The 21,661-nt window shown below is 54.3% G+C and overlaps 1 protein-coding gene across 4 annotated transcripts in view; it reads left to right on the top strand.

Moving 5' to 3' along the window:
• Positions 1–21,661, top strand: part of PIK3C2B (phosphatidylinositol-4-phosphate 3-kinase catalytic subunit type 2 beta) — a 95,328-nt gene that overhangs the window by 52,892 nt on the left and 20,775 nt on the right. For all 4 annotated transcript variants that reach the window (XM_034767241.1, XM_034767242.1, XM_034767243.1 and 1 more), the window contains 10 exons: positions 258–369; positions 1,231–1,310; positions 1,585–1,648; positions 5,001–5,147; positions 6,031–6,064; positions 6,576–6,771; positions 9,964–10,086; positions 13,945–14,112; positions 14,741–14,852; positions 17,623–17,765. In XM_034767241.1, coding sequence (XP_034623132.1) covers positions 258–369; positions 1,231–1,310; positions 1,585–1,648; positions 5,001–5,147; positions 6,031–6,064; positions 6,576–6,771; positions 9,964–10,086; positions 13,945–14,112; positions 14,741–14,852; positions 17,623–17,765 — 1,179 coding nt within the window. The remainder of the gene's footprint in view (positions 1–257; positions 370–1,230; positions 1,311–1,584; positions 1,649–5,000; positions 5,148–6,030; positions 6,065–6,575; positions 6,772–9,963; positions 10,087–13,944; positions 14,113–14,740; positions 14,853–17,622; positions 17,766–21,661) is intronic.

Consider the following 21,661-nt stretch of genomic DNA (forward strand, 5'->3'; position numbering starts at 1 on the left):
ACTGTTTTAAAGAGGTGAGGAGGGAACTGAGGCACGGGGGGAGACTTGCCTAGGTTTAGCCAGCCAGGCATTGGCAGGGCTGGAGTTAGAACACAGCCACTCCTGCTCCCCAGTGCTAAGATCCATCTGCTAGAGGCCCGGAAGATCCTTATCAAAGTGGAGGTCTTGAATTTCCAGGCCTTTCCCTTCTGAAGCCTGTGCTGCAGGTTGGAGCGGGGCCTCGGACCACAGCTGTCTTTTTTTGTTCATCCTTCCAGCAAACACGCCCTGGGCAGCCACGAATACATCCAGCACTGCAGGAAGTTTGACATTGACATCCGGCTGCAGCTGATGAAGAGGAAGGCAGTGCGCAGCGACCTTGCCAGGACGGTGAGCAGCTGCTCTCGAGGGGGAACTGAGAATGCACTGAACTGATGCATGTTGTTGTCGATCCTTGGGGCATTGATCTCCACCGCTGCCAGGGCAGGGGTGGGGAGGGTCACCAGCTATCCCGGGGTTGCTGATTTGGGGGGACAAGGCCATGATGCCCTGCAAATTGCTGCCTCACCATCTCCCTTCCAGCGGGTTTGGTTCTGCGGCTGCTTGCCACCTCGATCCCTGCCCACCACCAGCTAAAAGTTCCCTACTCCCTGCCTTTCCCATTGCAAGCAGGGCTTGCTTTGGGAGCGCTCATTTAGTCCAGCTTCTAAACTCCAGCAATTCATCCTTGAATCCTTCCCAAACGCAGAGAGATTTGCTAGGCACGGCTCTACAGAGGAAGCCATGGATGTTAGAGATGGAAAAGACCCATTCGATACATCTAGTCTATCCCCTGCCCAATATGAGATTGTTCCTTGCATCTGCCCATGCTAGTTCTAAATGTATCAAGCAACGGGGCTCTGGGGGTACTACTCCACAGCCCTGCAGATCACAGTGTCAGGAAACGTTCCCCGATTATTGTCAGCGTAGGTTGTCCCTTATGTTAATTTAATCACAACACTCTCAGCTAGAACCCTCCTCAGTGATCCTGCCAAACCCAGGAGGCCCTACACGCTTCTCAGCAGACATGGAGCTAGCGGCTGAGACCTTCAAAGATACTTACTTTTCAGTGGGAAGTTGGTATCTCAAATGACATCAGTGACTTTGCAGATGTCAGCCAGAAAGTCATACTAGGTACAGCCAGCATCCCTGACCGGGAGGGGTTAACGCTAGCAGATCAGATGCACCTAAACAGGTCTCTTTCTCCTACAGGTGAACGATGACCAGAGCCCTTCCACGCTCAACCATTACATTCACCTGCAGGAGAGGCCAATCAAGCAGACCATCAGCAGGTAAAGAGGAGGGGACAGGTGGTGATGTGAGGTGTACAGTTCCCATTGGGGGTGCCGAGGGGTTTGGATGGGGGTGTGCTGAGCAGGAGGGTGGAGGAACATAAATGGATCCAGGCAGCAAGGCACTTGCACTGCTTTCCTGGGGCTGCACTTGAATGCCGTTCGCGTGAGAGGGATGGGCTGTGCGGTGAGAATTGGTGCAGAGGCGCCTCCATGGCTACCTCTCGTGCTCCCTCTCTCTAAGCTGAGTTCTCTCCTATCTCCTCCAATCCAGGCAAGCCCTGAGTCTCCTCTTCGACACCTTCCACAATGAGGTTGACACCTTCCTAGCAGCCGAGGTGAGTGTGGCTTGCCCGGGACAGGATGGGCCCTGTACTTGGACCCACACCAGTACAGAGCGCAGCAATTTAACAGTTGGGGGTGAGGGGCATATCTGGGCTTGTCTACACACAGAAGTTGCTCCAGTTTAACTTAAATCAGCTGTAAAAACAATTTTAGCAGAGCCAGTGCAAACCCCAGTGTGGACATGCTTATTAGATTGCACCTGGTTTATAGCAGTTTAGTTGCACTTGTAAACCGGGCCTCGTCTACATGAGAAAGTTGCACCTACTTAATTTAAATGGGTTTTTAATCTGATTTCATTGAAGCTGTGCACGCGGCTATGTGGACACACATTTCCGCTTAAGGGGGTTTATTGTAGTTAAGCTAAACCAAAACAAACCACTCTTAAACTGATCTAAGCTCAGGTCCATTTGGAAGACTTTGCTGGTATAGCTACATCAGTATACTATACCGGCAAAGCGCTCCTAGGCCATGTCTACACTCTAGGGACTTCAGTGCCATAGCTATGCCACCATTATCCCACTCTGTGACACAGCCTACAGGAGTTTTTCCGTCACTGTAGGAACTCCACCTCCCTGAACAATGGTAGCTAGGTTGACACAAGCGTTCTTCCATCCACATAGCTGTGTCCACGTTAGGGGTTAGGTCACCATAGCACCATCAGGCACGGATGTGGATATTTCACATCCCCGACCCATGTAGTTATGTCAACCTACATTTTAAGTGTAGACCAGGCCCCAGTGTGGATAGAGCTTATACCCACAAAATTGCACAGCTGTGTCAGTCACAGACCACATTCTCACACCCCGGACCAACATAGTGATGCCAGGAAAAGTTTGTAGTGTAGATCTGGTTTCAGAGTATCCACACACACAGTAGCCACAGCTTAACTAAACCAGTTTAAAACCACACCGTTAGTGGATCCAGTGCCATTTGTGTGTGAAGACCAGAGTTGCGAGTGTGATTGGACTCCACAATGCCAGTCTTAGTGCTTCTAACAATACTTTGCCACTCCATAGCAACTGTCATCTACAGATCTCAGAGCACCCTTCATATGTGGGTCAGTGTTCTCCCTGTTGTACGGAGACGGGAAGGGACTGGCCCAAGGGAGTGGGGCCAGAGCTCAGATCTCCTGACTTCCAGGCCTTTGCTCTCACCACTAGGGAACGCTGATTCCTGTAATGAAGGTCCCATGGGGCTTTCTGTTCTGGTGGTGGGGGCATTAGTTACCTACTTGATTTTCAGTCCTGTCCTCTGGGACCCAGTGCATGTCTGCCCGTCACTCACATGCAGGTTTTTCCTGCTAAACCTCAGGGCCAATAAGCCTGTCTTGTTTTCACTAGACATGGCCGCGCCTGTAAAAGGATTGCTGACCTGATCCTGAACCTGAACCTTCTCTGCCTTATTTCACATTATGTTGACTCTCTACTTCCTCATTCCAGTCAGGGATCCCTCATCAAAGCCAGTCCTCACCAGTTTTCCAGCCCAGCTTCGCAGACACAAGAGGCTGAAATAAGTCTAGAAGAGGGTGCCCCACCTAGGGGTTAGAGCAGAGAACTGAGCGTCAGGACTCCTGGGTTCTTTTATAGTTTTGCCACTGACTCCCCTCAGGCAAGTCGTTTCACCTCCCTGTGCCTTGGTTCCCCATCTGTAAGATGAAGATAGAACTTACCCACCTGCTGGGATGGCAGTGAGGGTTAAATCATTAATGATTGTAAAGTGCTTTGAGATCCCAAGACGGAAGGAGCTATAGAATGTGTATAATTACTATGATCCAAAACAAAATCTGACCCTTTATCCTTGGTCATTAATTTTTACACAGTCTTTAATTGATAAGAAGACCAGGCACTTGCTCTATATGCCTCTTTCATGTGTGGATCTCAGAGTGCTTGGCAAAGAAGGGTAGAGGCCATTATCCCCATTTTACAGATGGGAAAACCGAGGCACAGACCAGTGAAGGGACCCGCTCAGAGTCACACTGCATGGCCATGGGTGGAACCCAGGTCTCCTGGCTCCCAGCTTGGTGTACTAGACCAGGGATTTGTCATAGTATGGACAGCAGCAGCCCCTAGGGGCAACTCCAGCTCCATGGTTTGAGGTGTCCTGGCTGGAGTTCCATATGAAGGAGTGGCACTGGCAGCATCATGCGTGTCCATAATGCTCAGCTTGGGAACCTCAGGGTTAGACCATGCCGCCTCCATTTCAATAAGTGTAGGTATCCGCTCCCTACCCAGTCCAAAATCAGTCCTGAGTATCAAGTCTCAAGCCAAACAGATGAAAGAGTGCTGAGAATCCCACATCCCTGTGACACTGGGACCTGGGGAATGAGCCATAGCCTTACTTAGCTGATGAGGTATGGCCTCTGGGTCTCTCGCATGTGACCAGGTGGGGCAGAGCCGCAAGCTTCCTCTTTGTGCTCTCCCAGTGCCAAACCCACATGTCAAAGGTGCCAGGATCCTGCCTGCTCAGCAGCAGGCCTGCTCCCAGCCAGGTCTGCAGAGAATCAAGGATGTATGATGAACCATGAGGAGACAGATACGGGGCTGGGAACTTGCTCAGCAGTGGCTCTGTCTTTTCTTTTGGGCTGTCTTGTTGGCGGGGACACAAGAATGCAGGTGGGGATGGGCACCTACAAGGCATTATCCCCGCCATCTCCTGTTGCAGTCTGTTTGCATGTGGCTTTCTTCAGGTGCCACAGAATCTCCTCTTTCTCTCCTGGCACCTTCTGGCTAGATGTACCTCCCGAGGGTGGAGGGGGTACAAATATGGAGGACAGGGCAAAGCTCAAGTGTCCAGCACAATGCAGAGATCACAAAGGGTCTCATTCCCCCCCACCCCAACTCTATTTTTGGTAGCTGGGATGCAGATGGGCAGTGCATATGCCATGGGACCCTCCTCTCCACCTCTTCTGGGCAGGTCCAGACCAGGAACTCCTCGGCTTTCCATCCACTCCCTTCCTCCTCCTGGGCTGCTGCTTTATCTCAAGCATAATCCTTCTGCGCTCAGCCCCCTTGCCACCTCTGCACGGCTGCTTGCGCTCACCTGGCCCAAGAGAGAGAGGTCTCTCCCAGGATGCCTGAGCATGGGTAGAGCTGGGACTGGCTGGACTGTGAATGCTACCGGTGGAGTCAGATAGAATGTGCTGTGGTGGGACAGAGGTGGTTAAAACGCAGGCGTCCTTGGGCCAGAGTTCCAGTGGATCTCCTTATGGCCCCTGCTGTCAGTCCATAAGCTGGCTATCATGTCAGCATACCCCAGCAGTGGTGGTAAGGTCAAGCCATCTGGCTGTGTGTCCGCACTGCGCAGTGGAGTCTGAGACCATGAGCCTCTCCCTGCTTTCTCTTCCAGGGAGACTTCCAGCTGAAAGCCGACCGGGTGATCCAGTCCGTCATGGCCATTTGCAATGCCCTGGCTGCTGTGGAGTCCCAGGAAATCACTGGAGCCCTGAACCAGCTGCCAGCCTGCCCTTCTCGCATGCAGCCCAAAATCCAGAAGGTAAGAGGCCAGGACACAGAAGCTCCTCAGCAGGGGGGGCTGAGCTTGGAGGAAAGGCGTGAGATTAAAGGGAAACTGAGGCTGGGCATTAACGGTGTGTGTATGAGCCGCGCTGGGGCTTCTGGCTGGCGAGATCTTTCTAGGCTGTGGAATAATCTCCCTGGGGAAGGGTGGGAGCATCATCTCTTGAGTCTGGCAAAGCCCAGCATAACAGACAGTACAGCGGGGAGCAGTCCGTCCGTGGGCTGGCTTCACAGGGCTTGATCCAAAGGCAGTGGCGGGAATCCTTCAGTGGACACTGGTTCTGGCCCATAGATTTCAAAGCCAGCAAGGCTCTGATCGGCTACCATAAGCTAGTGATCAAGATCCCCTTGACCTCTTGTGTAGCCCAAGGCCAGAGAATGTCACCTAGTGGAATCCCTCCACTGCAGGCGACATTCTTCCCTGCTACAAAACTGAGCCTCGAAGCTCGCCCCTGAACTGGACTGTATCTCCTAGGCAGAGATCCGGTCTCATTTCAAGAGCTGGTTAATCTCACAGTGAAGAGCCCATATGTGAGAACCCAGCTTCCCAGACTGGAGAGGGCTTCTAGGCACATTTAGGTAGGATAGTGGGTGCAAATAAAGGGAATCTGGCCCCTTTTCATCTGTTTTTTTACCCCCTCCCCCCCCTCGCCAACATACCACATGTAAAATTCCTGAACAGCTGAAACTGCAACTGCCTTCGCTGTATTTCCTTGTTTGCTGCTGCTTGAGTGGCGGGAATGGAACGGCTCTGGGAGGCTGTTACATAAAGTAGCTGGCTTGGACAATTGCTTACAGCTGCGTCTGAGGGCACTGGAATAACCTTAACATTGCTCTTCTGGTTTCTTTTTCCTTGACAGGATCCAAATGTTCTGGCCGTGAGGGAAAATCGGGGTAATTTCTCTTCTCCGCTCATTCTGTTGCAGAATTCTTGGTGCTTTTGATCTTCAGTCGCCTCCCCCCTATTTAGAGTGGGATAAACTTAAAAAAAAAACTTTTTGTTGGGGGGGAGGGGGGAATGGCCTTTTTGGGGAGAGGATTTATCATTTTTTCTCCATTTCCAACAAAAAACCTGAAATGTTTGGTTTTCAGGGGGGTTTTGCCCCCGACTTGTTCCCTCTGAAAAAGATCCACATGCAGAGTCACGTCAGCTTGAAATAATTTAATCAGCCCCCAAAAAACGTCCCACAATGTCCTTGAGCCCCTAGGCAGGTCACTATGCAGGGCATGGGTAGGGCATGGCCATCTGTAGCAGGATAGAGGCAACCGGAGCTTCCACCATGGGCTGGCAGTACCGGAGACCTCCCCACCAAGGTCCAGCGTGAGGGGAGGGGAAGGGAGGGGAGATGGGGGGGCATCATTCCAGAACATCCCTGTTTCATGCCTCATCTGCGCTCCCTTACAGAGAAGGTCGTGGAGACCTTGACAGCCGCCATCTTGGATCTGGTAGAGCTTTACTGCAACACCTTCAACGCAGACTTCCAGACGGCGGTGCATGGAAACAGGAAGCACCATCTGAGCCAGGAGGCCTGTCTCCTCACCTGTCCCCTCTCCTTCACTGTCTACGCCACGCACCGCATCCCTATCACCTGGGCAGCGAGGTACGAGGGCTTAGCCGCGTGTCCCTGCTGGGCAGTGAAGGTTGATTGGGGGAGATCCCTACCCATGTGCCTGGCTCCTTGTCTGGAGTTACATCTCAGGATACCCCTTCACTCCGTCTGGTCTGCGGCCCCCTAGCCAGTGTGGTCTCTCCCCGGAGGCCAGAAGCCTTGGGCCATGGCTGCAGCTGCACAGTTCAAAGGCATGTTAAGTGTCTGGAATCCCGCCCTCATTCTAAGGCTCTCTGCCCTGCCTTAGTCTGACAAAGAGCATCTGGGCTGATTGCCCCGGTCCACGTCGCCCTCTCGCATCCTCTAGGCTGGCATCCTACAGGCAGCATTGGGAAGAGCCTGCAGCAGGGCTGGGAGGGGACAAGGCATGAATTGGGGGGGCATCACAGTCTCTTAGCATCCTTTATGAGGACACTCGGTCCTCATGTTCCAGGGCGTCGGTAGCTGAGGTCAGGGAGATATCTCCCTTTGCAGTGGAGTATGGGACAACTAGGTACGCCAGAGGTTAGCACAACTTCCCCTGGACCTTCTGGCAAAGGCCACTCTTAGGACCAGAAGCACTACTGATCTGCTCTGTTCCACACCCCACACCCAGCTTAGGCATTACTGAGTCGTGAATACCTGGCTGCAATGAACATATAATGTATGTCTACCCCCACCCTCTCCATTCCATGTTACTCTCACCCCTGCGTGGTGAGATGTTTCCAGAGCTCCAGCTGGATTTCTGCAGGGAAGACAGGAGGACAATGTACATGTGGGTGTCTTGGGCCTTGGCATTGCAATGGACCATCGAATTCAGAGCTGGTAAAGGCCTATATAGGCTCATAATCCATCCCTCACTGCTCTACCAGGCTGCAGAGAGTGCCCTGATGGGGGTTGTATCAGAGCCAGCGGGCTCCTGGGGATAGACAGGTCAGAGACAGAACTGGAGCTGGCTGAGGGGTTCATTCCTACTTGGAAAGGCTGCAGCAAGGGTTAGTTAGTTCACTGAATGGTTGTCTCATCCCTGCCATAATCTAGAAGCAAACAGAGACCTTCCTCGCTCTTAACTGCAGGCCCCGTAATGATAATACAGAATACGCCAGGAATATGGGCCTAGGCAGGGTCAAAGCTCGGGATGCCGGAGCCCCCGGAAATTCAGCCCCTTGGTGCTATGCTGGTGGGTGTTAGAGGAAGCCCTGGCAGGGAGGGAGGGGAGCTGAGCCTTCGTCTTGCTGCAGGGAGAGGAGTCAGAGGGGCTTGCAAGAGGCTGCGGAGAGCTAGTGGCGCCAGTGAGGGGGCCTGGTGCAGTTGAGCTCTGCAGCGCTCTCCGTAGCCCAGCCCAGCCCCGTTTGCGCAGGAATGTTCTGGGAGAGCTCATCGCAGCAGGCTCCCCCTGGCTCATGCCTGCTGCAGTCCTAGAGACTGTGACAGATGGGCCCGTTCTCAGCGAGGGCTTGTGCCCTGGCGGCCAGTGGCTGTCTGGGCTTTTTATCCTGGGTGGATAAGGGGACAATGAGACGTGTGTGGTGAGGGGGGAGGGTTGTGTGCGTATGTCAGGGGGCTGGGGTGGGGTGGAGGGGATGCTCCTTTGTTAGCTGCCTGGGTTGGATGCCTATGTTTCACCCATCGCAGGGAGGATGCCCATTGGTAAACCACGCTCCTGGCTACGGCTGGCCGCCTTACAGAGCTCTGCAGCTCCAGCAACACGAGCCCGCAAAGGGGGTAGGAGGCGGCAGTGGTAGTAGCAGCCGCCCCTCCAGGGACCCCTCGCCTTTGTCCCATCCTTAATGTATTCCAGTTGGTGATTGACTCCGAACAAAGGAAGTAGCCTGGGAAATCCAGGCATCCTCTGACCTTTGTTACCCCGCCACGCTCGGCACCTGTCACATGGCTGCATCCTTCTGGGAGACCCCCATGTGATGGCATTCTGTGGCATATGTCGATCTGACTGTCTGGAAGGAGTTGGGCCTTCTCTCGGTAGCTTCCCCCCTCTTTCCCAAAGGGGTAACAGCCTGGGAGAAAGATCCCATGGCTGATCTGGAGAGGTAGTGGAGAAAGGAGGATAAAATCCCCCACCCTGAGCTGAAATGTTCTGGGGAGGGGAATGGGCTAAGAGGAGACAGGGAGTTTGCGCTCAGAGTCAGCTGCCCCCTCTAGAGAGAGTCGTGCGTCTGATCTCAGGGCAGATGAACCAGTTTGGGTTATAGTAAGATTACCACAGACCTTGGCCTGAAATTCCAGCCTTGCTGGCCACCCAAACCTGAGAAACATTTGTTCAGTGTCCCCTCAAGCCCCCAGTGTCTTGCATTATCATGGAGGTGCCCGGTTCTCTGGACTCCAACCGCAGACCACAGCAGAGGACCCCCACCCCGGGCAGCATTGCTGACCCTTCTGTGTAAGCTCCAGAAATTTGGTGAGGAAAGCTGTCCTCCCCAGATCTCTGAGCCCAGTTTCATGGACCCACAGGCCAGATTCTGGGGCCACTGATTTCCATGGAGCTTTGCACCAGCTGAAAATTTGGCCCCAGAGCTGGGCTAAGGATCCAAGGTCTGTTTCTCCCTTTGCCGCATAGCTGGTGGTGTCACTTACCCCTATGCCAAGCAAGCACCAATCCCTACAGCAATGTAAGTGAGTGGAGAAAGTCTGACCTGGTAGCATTTTACAGACCCGAGGTGCAAGGCAGTGGGGAATCGAGTCTGGGAGGGAGGGAGACTTATCCAGATCTCTGCATCTTCGTCTGAGCTCAGTCCAGGGCTTGTCCAATCCCGTTGGGGCCCCTAGAAGATGTCAGGTTCATTTGAAAGGCTTTGGTTTACCTGTCACCTGCTAGATTTGGAATAAACCAAGCCATTTCCCCTGCACACTGCTCCTGCTTTGTGTGCCGCTATGAGATGAGAGGAGGGAAAGGGGCAGGGAGGAGAGAAGGAAGGAAGAGATGAGGAATTGGAGGAGAGGGAGACGGATATGGGAGTAGGCCAGTGTGCACTATGGAACTTTTAGTGTGCGGTAGCAGAGTCCACATGGCCTGTTAGTGCATGGCAGGCTAGTGCGCTGTAGATTCACACCCAGCTTACAGTGCACCAGTCGTCCATATAGACACACCCACAGTGACTGGAGAAAGCGGAGATGAGGCCCCTTTGTTCCTTTGCTATACATTGCAGGCATGTCTTTACCTCTCCATTTTATTTTCTCCTGTTGCAGTTACGAAGACTTTTACCTCTCCTGCTCCCTCACCCATGGAGGCAAGGAACTCTGCAGCCCCCTGCAGACCAGAAAGGCTCATGTGTACAAGTACCTCTTCCACCTCATCATCTGGGACCAGCAGTAAGGCAGCTCCCTGCTTAGCTCTGACCTGCATCCCTTGGCCTCGGGTGGGGAGGGGAGAAGATGGACACCCAACAGGCCGGGTGTCCTGTTGAAGGGGGGCTGGACGCAGTCTGACAAGGACCGAATGCAGATGTCTAGGCAACTATGGCAGAGGCAGAGCTGACCCGTGGAATGAGATGGGGAAGCTAGGGAGAACCAGCTGCACCCTTCTGTCCTACCTCCATTCTTGCTCAGTGCCCCACCAGGGGAACGAGAACTGGATTCACAGAGTTCCCTTGTAACGCCCCTTGCCAGGGAGCGATTGCATTTCAGGTGTCCTCACAGCAGGAAACATGAACAGCCCAGGGGCTTAAACTCCAGGTATCCCTCTGTTGGAGGGACGTGCTGCCAGTGTAATAGAGCACCAGCAGCTTTGTAATGAGTACCCCAGGAGAAAGCCATTGGGTGGGTCAAACCCAAGTCATATCCCAACCACTTGTTGCCCCAGGAGCTCAGGGGCTTCTGAGGAAATGGGCCCTGGACCCAAACTGCACCCCTGGTCAGGTCTGGCAAACCAGAAGCCCAGGGGAAGAGATTTCCTCCCATGGGCTTGTCTATAGGGGGAAAGTTACCAGCAAAACAATATCAGTATAATTCTACTGCTATAGTTGTACTGTATAGTCCAGAATAAGTGTCCTCACCAGGAGCTACACCGGTATAGTCACAGCAGTATAATTATACCACCATACTTCCACCGGTACATTTCCCCCCATAGACAAGCACCATCTCTACACTACAGTCATCACCCCTGGGGCTCTTCTGGAATCATTGCTGGCTGACAACAGTCAGCCCATTTCCTTGCTGTGGGGTTAATGCAGTTCTGGAACAACAGGGGCAAGTGCCAACCCCACCCTCAGCAGAGTGCACAGACCCCAGCTTGAGTGCAGCTTTGCCAAAGAGCTCAGGGCTGAACGTCCTAGGGCTCAACACCCAGCAGCTCCCATTGGGACCCTTGTGGCCAGATCATCTGGTAAGATTTTTGGAAAAATTTGGCCCTTGGGATCTACACCATCCCTCCACCCTCCCTGGGGTGTTCTCTACTGGTAACTCTAGCACAGCATGGGCTTCAGCGTCCTCCTAAAGCCCAGGGACTCCTCTACCAGGTCCTTGTCTCCCTCTAGCTCCCAGAGAGAAGCCCGGCCCCAATTTATAGCTTGGTTGGAGCTAATTGGCCCCACCTGCCAGCATGACTAAGCCTGACCCTAACGCAGTGCTGGGGTTTTGCACTGGCACCCAGTGTGATTCAGCAGAGGAGTCCTACAGGGACTAAGGAGAGGTAGTATGTAGAGCTTTATGATAAAGCCAGCAGGAGCATCTGAGGTCCTGATGAAATAACTTCTGAAGGTGTCGGATCCCCTGGTAGAACCAAGCGCTCCCTGTTTCATCTCTTGCTGGTGGGTCTTCTCCTTTAACCCTGTGTCCAGGGGCTGTTTGTTCTGGGGGCTCCAGTTGCTCCAGGGAAAGGGGATCTGGTCTAAAAATAGCCCTAGCAGCTGAGAGGGCATGTGTACTAAGCCCGCAAAGGGGAGGGGAAAGGGATAATTTTAGAAGGAGCCTATCCCTGGAGAAGGACCCAGGGAGAGAGACACAGCTGTGCCGGCATGGAGCGGGGTTGTTAGATGACTCCCTTTGTGTGGATCTTTGCCCCCTGAAAGTTGCATGTTCAGAGGGGTTAAAGCCCAGGTTTCATGGGCTGGGCTCTGAGCCGCCTCCCTGGGTCCCCTTTGCTGGCTGCACGAGGGACCTCAGCTATGGGAATCAACTGCTTCAGCCAACATTGCCCTCTCGGTAGCTATGAAACTGCTTTGGTCTGGCACACCCCTGGGCTCTGCTAGCCCTGCAGGATTGGCTCCAGGACCTCTGGGGGCCACCTTCCTTTAAGGTGACTGCATGGAGGTTTGTGTGTGTCTGTGTCTCCTCTCCCCCCACCCTGATCCCCCTTGCTGGGATGTTTGGGAGCAGCACTGGCTCCAAAGGGAGATGTGTCCAGTCCTGCAGGTGGTGGCCCCACCAGACCTTGGCGTGGGAGCAGGAAAGGGGAGGTAAGAAGGGGAGGGGTTGGGGAGAGGTCAAATGAGATCCTCTGAACCCCAGTGTGAGGAAAAATCCCCAGAGCTGATGTCTCAGGACCAGGTGAAATCCACTAGCATGTAATCTGACTAGACAGGTGGGCTGGCAGAGCTTCCCTATAGAATACATCTGCTCCCTCCATTGATGCCTATGGGGTATCCTATAGTGATCAACCCTTTCTGGTAGGGCCTGTGAGGGTTCCCCTATAGAAGATCAACCAAGCTCCTCTACTCTCTTCCCCACCCCTGCAGGATCTAAAGGATCTCCTCTAGAGGGGGAACCCAGCCCCTTCTTCCCTCTATAGACCAAAGAGGTAGTAGGGACCATGGCCCCCCAGCTGCTTTCTCCATAGGATCCATGGCCATCTCCCTCCCAACACTCCCCCCTGCAGCTGGGAGCCTTGCAGGGAGCGGATTTAATGCTCCTAGACCCACCCCTTCTCCTAGGTAAAGGGTCGGCGTGGGTCTCTCCCCTGGCAGATGTACCGATTCTCCCTGGGATCGCCACTGTGCAGACAGGAAAACCGAGGCTCTAGCTTTCAAGGCAGCTCTCGGTGTTGCCCTTCCTCATGTAGTGCAATGCTGATCAGGCAGGAATGTGTCTGATCCCCAGAGTCCCAGTGAACGGTGGGAGAGCAGCCGCGCTCTCTTCAGACAGATCTGCCTTCTACCCTGCCTTGTCTCCATGTTACTGCAAAGCTCTTTGAGAACCCACTTCTTCCACCGACAGGTCCTGTTCCTGAGGACAACCTCTGTTGGGCTAGCATAGGATCAGGAGTCGGGATCTCCTGTATGACCTTGGGCAGGTCTCGGCCCCACTCTGTGCCTCAGTTTCCCTGTCTGCACAGTGGAGATCCCAGGCGTGTTGGGAGGATCGGTACATCGGGCCATCATCAGCTGGTGTGAACTGGCACAGCCCCGTTAAAGTCAATGGCGCTGCAGTGACTTCAACCAGCTGGGGGTCTGACCAGTGCATAGGTGTGAGGTGCTCAGACATGACAGTAATGGGGGAAGAGGAGCAGCGTATAAGCACCTAGAAGTGGGCTGTAGCCCACGAAAGCTTTTGCTCAAATAAATTTGTTAGTCTCTAAGTAGTGCCACAAGTACTCCTGTTCTTTTTGTAGATACACCTAGAAACCACTAGGTTGGAGCTGGGGTCTCTGGTTCTGAGTGGGGGCTGGAAATTCCCTCACCAGCCCCTGGGTTCAGTACCAAGAGGCGCTGATGCCCGAACTCCCCTGAATTTCAGTGACTACTCTGCAGTCTCAGGGTTGGGCCCTAGAATCTGTAGCGGTTCACTGTTTTGTCCAGACTGGGGAAAGGCAGCTCCCTCTCCGAAGGGCCTGGTGTTGCTGAGGGTACGTCTGCACAGCAGCTGGGGGGTGCTTCCCAGCCTGGGCAGACAGATGCACTCGCTCTGCTCGAGCTTGCGCACTCAAGTACGTACCCAGGGGGCCGGGTGGGTTTGTACTCGGCTGGCTAGCCTGAGCTGTTGCCCATGCCACCGCGGACCCACTGGGGATTTTTAGCACGTTCGCTTGAGTGGAGCTAGGGCGTCTGCCTGCCTGCACCCTCCCAGCTGCTGCGTAGATGTACCCTACAACACTTAGCGCCCCCAGGCTGGGTTGCACTTCCAGGGGCAGTATGCTGATAGAACGCACAGTGAGCCCCTTGACTATGAGAAGAGGGATCCCCTGGCTGTGAAGCCAAGGCTCTGACTCGCAGATCCCCGGGTGATTTCTTCTAGGATCTGCTTCCCGATCCAAGTGAACCGGCTACCGCGGGAGACGCTGCTGAGCGCCACGCTCTACGCCGTGCCCATCCCGCCTCCGGGGAGCTCCTCTGAGACCAACAAGCAGCGGCGGGTCCCCGAGGCCCTGGGCTGGGTCACCACCCCACTCTTCAACTTCAGGCAGTATGTGCACCTTCCCTGTCCCCATCCCTTGGGCACAAAGGACATGTTGGAGGGTGGTTACCGTATGCACTGACTCAGCTGGGATACCAAACCCAGGGGCTCTCCTGGTGCCAGTGCTCCACCTGCCCGTCACCAAGGTCACTGAGTTGGCCCTTGTGTCGGGCTTGTTGCTGAGCATGGCATCAGCTGTCAAACCCAACCCACTATGGGCTGCTCTCATCCTGGAGAGGCTCTGCAATGAAGTCACCTGTACTCAGGAAACCACCGTCCCCTGAGTCCTCTCCTTGTTCTCAGCCTCAACAAAGCAGGTCCTAATGCCCCAGGCTCTAGATTCATAGATGCATAGGTTAGAAGGGACCATTGTGATCATCTAGTCTGACCTCCTGTGTAACCCAGGCCAGAGACCTGCCTCACAATAATTCCTAGAGGAAGTCATTCAGAAGAACAGCCAATGTCGATTTTAAAATTGCCGATGATGGAGAATCCACCCCAACCCTTGGTAAATTGTTTAAAATTTACACCTTATTTCCCATCTGCATTGTCTAGATTCAACTTCCAGCCATTGGATCGTGCTCTACTTTTCTCTGCTAGGGAAGGACATAACACCCTATCTCCTTCCTTTCCCCAGGGTCTTGACCTGTGGGCGGAAGCTCCTGGGCTTGTGGCCAGCAACTCAGGACAACTCCAGTGCCAGGTCGAGTGCCCCCAACTTCAACCAGCCCGACAGTGTTATCCTGCAGGTGAGTGCCTGACTCTCTGGGCCAGAAATCTTCCAAATGGGACTCTGGGTTTTGGATCCCTCCGTTTTGGGAGACTCAGCGGGAACTGCCCTGAGCCTGGTTCTCGGAGGCAGCTGGGCATTGAAATCAGGTAGAGCTGGGAGGGCTCAGCCCTCTCCTCTGCAAACCAAGGGACATCTCCTATCACTGGCCACTCTTGAAAACTCCTGTCCTGACATGCGCTGGGCTTGGTGTGAAACCTGGGGTGGATGCTGTGTGGGCCGGTCTCTTCTTTGCTCAATCCAAAGACCTGGTCAGGGACATGGAGGTGGCGTCCCAATCACAGGGTGGGCTGGGAAGTGGATGCTTTACTGTGGGCTTTTCCCAAGTCAATAATCAGATACAAAACATAATGGTGTCACCTGTGATAGGAGCTGCCAACCTACTAGCTGATCATCCATAAAAAAAAACAAAAAACAAAACAGACTCTTGGCAGGTCCATAGATGTTCTGTATTTTCCCCTGGGCTGTTCCCTTTCCTCTGCCCCCCTCCAGCTCGCATCTGCATTCCCTTGACTGTGCCTCTCTATTTCCCTTTCTCTCTTTCCCGCGAGTGCTGGCAAGGATTCGGCTGAGTTCTCAGCGGCAAAACCAGCCCTGCACACAAGGAGCTGGCAGTGGAGCGGAGCAGAGTGGGAAAGAGGCAGTTTTGGAAGACCAATATTCCAGCTGGGATGGATTGAGAATCTGTGGGTTGCTGGGGCTGGCCTTAAAGGGGGAGGATTGCAGTGCCAATAGCACTCAGTCCTGCCTTCTCTCTGCTCTGTCTGTCCTTACCACTCAGTCTTTCGTCTCTCTCTTGCTCCAGCTCCGCTGCTACCATTTCCGTGCACTGATCCCTTTGATGCGTGTCCAAGCGACTGGGGCTTCCCCAAAGTCACTGACAAATCCATCACAGTGTCAACTGAAAATCAGCCTGGGTGGGTGGGTAGAGGGTCCAGCATGACCTGTCACTGGAGGTGTCTACCTTGGCTGTAGCACGTTCCTGCTCTGCCCCGTCTGCTCCTCTTGCAGGCAGGAGGAATGGCAGGGCGAGACTGCGGCTTTCCAGGGCTGGGGAAGCTTGATCTCTTCCTCCCCAAGGAAGGATCAGAATGGAAACTTGCCCAGTTTGTCCCAGCTTGGTCTTGGGGTGAACCAGCATTCAGTGCTAGAGGGGAGTGAAAGTGGGACTCTCCCAGGCCAGGAAAGAGAGGTTCCCCCAGCAGGAGCCACCCCTTACCCTGACCGTGCCCAGCAGGTAATGGCAGTGTTACCTGGGGTTTTCAGAACTCCCAACAGGGGCAACTTAACTATTTCAATCCAGGCGGTGTAAGGAATAAATCAACAGGAACACAGCACTTCCCTTTGATAAGTTTCCTGCAAGTCAGCGTGCTCTCTAAAACTGCAGTTTATTAGATTAAGCACACACAAACATGAGCAATAGGCTTAGAACATCCCAGATATTTACCTAACATCTGGAACGGTCTTGAGTAATTAACAGCAGGTTCGCAGTGGCCAGTTGCTCACCCACTGGGGATAAAGGATGTCAGGGAAAATGTCTCTCAAGATGGCTTGAGAGGACTGCTCCCAAATACACTCTGTTAGCAAATCTTGTATAACTAACTTCTACAAAACACATAGGTCATAATGACTCCTACTGTGTCATCACTTTTCTAACTTTCAATAAACTTTTCATATCAGAGGCATCTAGAATCAAGGTTTTCTAACCACCAAGGTTTTTAGTACTTCTCTGTCCTCTCCTCCCATTCTGATTAGCAGAAACTGCCAGCGAGATATGACCTTGCATCTGAAAGCTTGTCTCCAAATTAACCCTTAACTATGTGGTGTTCTGTTTCATTACTTCAGGGTGGCTGAATGCACATAATATGGTTGCAATGAACTGGATCATATTCTGGGGTATATGCACCCCTCAAATTCAGGGCAAGGTCTTAGCATAGCAGAGGGGTGAGAGGACTGGCCCTTCATCTCATTGCACCAGCCGGTCACTAGCCATGCAGCTGGGACTCCGTATCTGGTCACGCCAATCAGAGGGGGCAGCCTGCTGTGCGTCCTTGGGTGCCCCTCACCCGCCTGTGGCATCCAGAACATGCAGGCGGCTGAGGGGGAGAGGAAGCAGTTGCTCTGTTGGCTCCATAGAAGGGAATGCTGGGAGGGGCAGGGGCTGAGTCCGCTGGGTTCCAGACTGGGACACTGCGCAGAGCGGGGTGAGCTGAGTCTCTTTTCTCACAAGTCCTTATTCCTAATGGTCCTTAGTGCACCTGGCCTGGAAGTTTCCCAGCACTTCCCAGTTCATGGCTCACGGGATCGGTAGGGCCTGGCCGTGAGGCGGACACCGGGGCAATCCCGCCCCTGTCGGCTTCACGTTCCCCTCTGGGAGGGCCCCGTGTGTGTCGCGTTTCACAGCCTTAGTAATGAGCGTTGCAATGGCCAGTTGCGTGAATACACAGCAATTGCACAGCACGTGGGGCTGCAGGAAGCCTGGGCACCCCACCTGCCTCAGGGCAGAAGCACAGAGCGAGGGGGTGTCGGCATTCCCAGAATCCCACCTGCCTTGGGGGAGCAGTAACATGGGTTGGGGGATGCAGGTATCCTGAGAACACCATGTGCCTTGGGATCAGTAATATGAGGCAAGAGCATCCCGAGTGCCCCACGTGCCCATGAGGAGGGCAGTAGCATGTTAACAGAGCCTGCTGGGTGACCTCTGACCCGCTCTTCCTCCCGCCGTGCAGATTGATTTCCCAGCCTCTGCCTTCAACGTGACGTTCACGAGCCCCCCGGCTGCCGAGTTCAGCCCCAAGTACGAGTTCCGCAGCTTGGGCGAGGAGGACCAGCGCAAGCTGAAGGAGGTGATGCAGAAGGAATCGCTGTACTGGTGAGAGGCTGTGCCCGCGTGGGGGGACTCACACACCACAGGGACAACATGCGGGGAGGCGAGACCTCGGCCGAGATGCTGTCTCCAGCTCTCCTGCCCTGGACTGTAGCTCGCCAATGGGCACTGCACAAAGTAGCAGTCACACGTGGATAGCCATGACTGGGGGGCTGGCTGGCGTGGATGGATCTCCATTGGGTTTTGTCCTCCGAAGTCTGTCTGTGGGAGGAGGGGTCTCTTGGGCCCTGATCCAAAGTTGAAGGTAACAGAAAAACTCCCTCTGCCTTAATCACCTTTGGATCAGGGTCTGTGGCCAGGCAGGTTTGTGACTCTCAGGCCAGCCCAATCTCACGCTCTCCCCGCATCCCCACCCTGCACACATGTGCTGTCTGTCAGCAGCAGGACCAGAGCAGAGCCATGCGAGGGCCTGACCCTCATCTCTGGCAGGCTGGGGCCCCAATAATGTCAGTGCTGGCGCTGAGAACCACACAAGGCGCTGGGAAGCTCCCTAGGGAATGGCGAGGGCTGGGGGTCAGGGATCAGGTTTGATGCTTCTGCCCTCCATGCTCCCTGTCTGAAGGCAGCTGTTTTCAGGCTGTTCATCTGTCCTTCCCCTGAGCTCCCCGGCCTCGCGCTCTGGCAGATGGCTGAGAGGGAAGAAACTGCCTTCTCCAGATGTGTGTACAAGGAAGGTGTCTCCAGCCATCTCTGCTCACCCCCGCTTCCCCCCCCCCCCCCCCCGGGCAGCTGGTTAGCCCCGCCTACGCCTCGGCATCACAGACATGCCTATAAACAGGAAGGATCAGGTGTCGCTGGCCATATGCAGGGCAGCTCACTGCAGGCTGAGCTCACTCCTAGGGCATGATGCCGACCAGCGGGCAGTATCTGTCCCTCTTCTCTAATAGACAGTGGGAAATGGAAAGGTCCCAGGGGACCTGGTAGGGCCCAGTCTCTTGGAGCCGGCTGGGAAGAACCAGCAAGCGACATTCCCCCTCTCGCTCATTCATCCCCACACATGGCTCCACAGGGCATCTGTGCCTCCTGCCAGGTGCCCTGCATGTGTGGGGAGGTCCACTCCCAATGTAAGGTTCATTACAGCCCCTGTCTCATATGGCACCTGGCCCACCTCACCCTCCTTCTCCTCCAGTTCTCCATTTCTAAGCACCACAGAGCCCTGGCACCCCCCCACACACACATACATACACCCCATCCCACCCCCCCCCCCCCCCCCCCCCCCGCAACCCCTGTGGTTTTGGGGAGCTGGCTCTTCCCCAAGCTCAGGGGCCATTCTGCATCCTCGCTCCCTCCCCACAGTCTCATGTAGGCATGTATCCCTGGCTCCTGCCCCTGCCTTTGTGTGCCCTCTATAATAGCCCCACCCCCTAAGGCCAAATCCAGAACACAGGCACATCCCGGTCACCAGGTGTGATATCTGCCCTATAGCCACACACTCTGCTGCTGGGGCAGAGTGCCCCCTGCTGGCGCCTACAACAAACTCTCTGCCAGCTGCTCGCTTGCTGGACACAGCATCTGCTTCAGCATTCTTCTTCTTCTTAGGAATGATCCTTATTACTATCCCTGTATCTGGTGTGGCAAAAGTGCCGGGTGCTCTGCCAACAGAGGGACGCTCACGGAGCTTCTGGTCTAAACAAGGCCCGTGAGAGGTGGGCGGGGGAGGCAAGCGAGAGACTAGTGAGCTGGGAGCAGATGGAGCAGGGTGGGGTTTGGAGACATTAGAGGGGGAAAGGCAGCAGAACTTGATATTGGTACTAGGAGGAGGAGACTGAGACAATTGTCTTGGGAGAGAGAAGTAGGAGCGTGGGGAGTTAAGTTCTACCTGCACCCCGTTCCCCAGCTGTGGGGTGGGTTGGGCCTTGGTGTAGGGATGAGCCTCCCAGAGCCACTGGGTCCAGAAGAGCAATAAAAAGCCAGAAGGGGGCAAGCTCAATCCTCTATCTTCGTCACTCCCAGCTGGGGCTGCGGATCTGGGTCCCAAACCCACAGGCAGCACTTCCCACCCCATCCCCTGCAAAAGACCCCCGGAGTCCCGACTCCAGGTGGCACCGGGAGCTGCCCCTCTGGCAGAGGAGAGAGAGGCTCGGCAGAGAACAGGTGGAAGGCTGGAGGGGAGGTGTTTGAGCCCACTCCCGCTGGCCGGAATGCTGCCAGCCAGGTATGTTCCAGTTTCGGTCGAGTGGGAATAAGGGGCCTTGCTGTCCCTGTTCCTTTGCCAGCTGATCCAGGCCACGTGGTCGCCCCACACACGCTGCAGCTGTTGGCTTGAAACGTGACACTTCCTAGAGGAACAGGGCGCAGTGCTGGGAACTGGCAGGAGGCACCCAGCCCTTCCTGGCATTGTGCTCTGGGAGGGCAGTGCCTGGCCCGCCTGCTCCGGAGCTTGTCAGGTTCATTGCCAGGGTGGGTCGTTCCCACCTTCTCCTACGCAGGCAACGCTTTCGCTTTCCTTTGCCTTTGTTTGTTTTGGGCAAGCTCTGTAGTAATCGTGAAAGGGAGTGTCTGGGAATGGACCTAGGCCTGGGAGCTGGGTGGGTCAGCTTCCCACACACCCAGCTCTGCTGATTGCCCCTCAGTACCGATCTGCACCCTGCTCTTCCAGCCCTGAGCTCCCCCCTACAAGCTCTGCCAATGCACCTCAGTGCCAACCCCAGCCTCCACTATTGCAGCTCTTAGATCTCCAGAGCTGCCAATCACATTGAACTGTGCACTGGTCTGTGATGTGGAGAAATGTCCACTAGGCACTAAGGTTATGTCTACAAGCTAGCTTGGGTAACAGAGCACAGAAGCCACAGCAGCATGGTCTGTACAATCCTGCCTGCAACTGTGGAAAATGACTCAGGTGGCTAGCCCGCGCCAAAGCCCACGCTGCTGCAGGTTCACTGCTCCGGGACCCAAACTAGATCAAATCTAGCTCGGGTAAATCTACGAGAGCTGCAGGCGCACCCCATGATTGTAGCATAGACACACCTTAAATTGAGACCTGCCAAACTCATTTCACTGGGGCCACAATGCACTAGTGTCATTTGCCTCTGTAGGATCCAGGCCCAGGAGCGAGGGATTGTCACTCCCTGCAGCCATTGGAATGGAAAACTGTGTGCAGCCCAGGGGCTCCAGGTTGCTACAGTGCTGATCAGGATTTTCAGGGGGAGAGAACGGAGCGGGGTTTGAAATTCTCCTTGCCTCACCTTCTTCAATTTCAGTGCAAGCTGAAAATCAGCTGAGATGTGTCCAGAGGAATCAATGTCATTTGCCTCCGCCCAGCCAGCTGACCCCCTGAATCTGTGAGGCTTGAGGTGGAAGGGTTTATGCTGCTTGATCAGGACTTGATCCAGCCAGAGCCAGCTCTAGGTTTTTTGCCGCCCCAAGCAAAAAACATTTTGGCTGCCCCCACCCCAGCCCTGGGCTTCCCCCCCCCCTTGCTGCCCCAGCCCTGGGCTCTCCCCCCCACAACCTGCACCCTCTTGCTGTCCCAGCCCTGGGTCACTGGTAACTCACTCCCAGGGCGGGTCAGTCAGCAGCAATTTTGGATGTGCACAGAACGCAGACAGGATTGGTTCCCATATGGTTCCAGAACTGCAGTAAAGTGGAACAATTTTCAGCTTGTGTGATTGGAAGATGTCTGGATGCATGTTATAAGACTGTCCTACATAAATGAGGAAAAGTTGAGGTGCCTTTATTATTCTTTTGTTCCACACTTTGTTTCTAGAGAGAATTTGCCAATGTAATCACTGTCTTCCTTTTAAACAAATAAAACTAAAAAAAAAAAAAAAGCAATGGCTGTTGAAAATAGCAATTCCAGTCCTAAAAATCACTGGGAAGCATTGCTTACTCAATTTTATCCTACTTTTTCTACAGCAAGTTACAGTGGATCAGTATATTTG

This window comes from Trachemys scripta, chromosome 4, assembly GCF_013100865.1.
Source record: "Trachemys scripta elegans isolate TJP31775 chromosome 4, CAS_Tse_1.0, whole genome shotgun sequence".
NCBI lineage: Eukaryota > Metazoa > Chordata > Testudines > Emydidae > Trachemys > Trachemys scripta.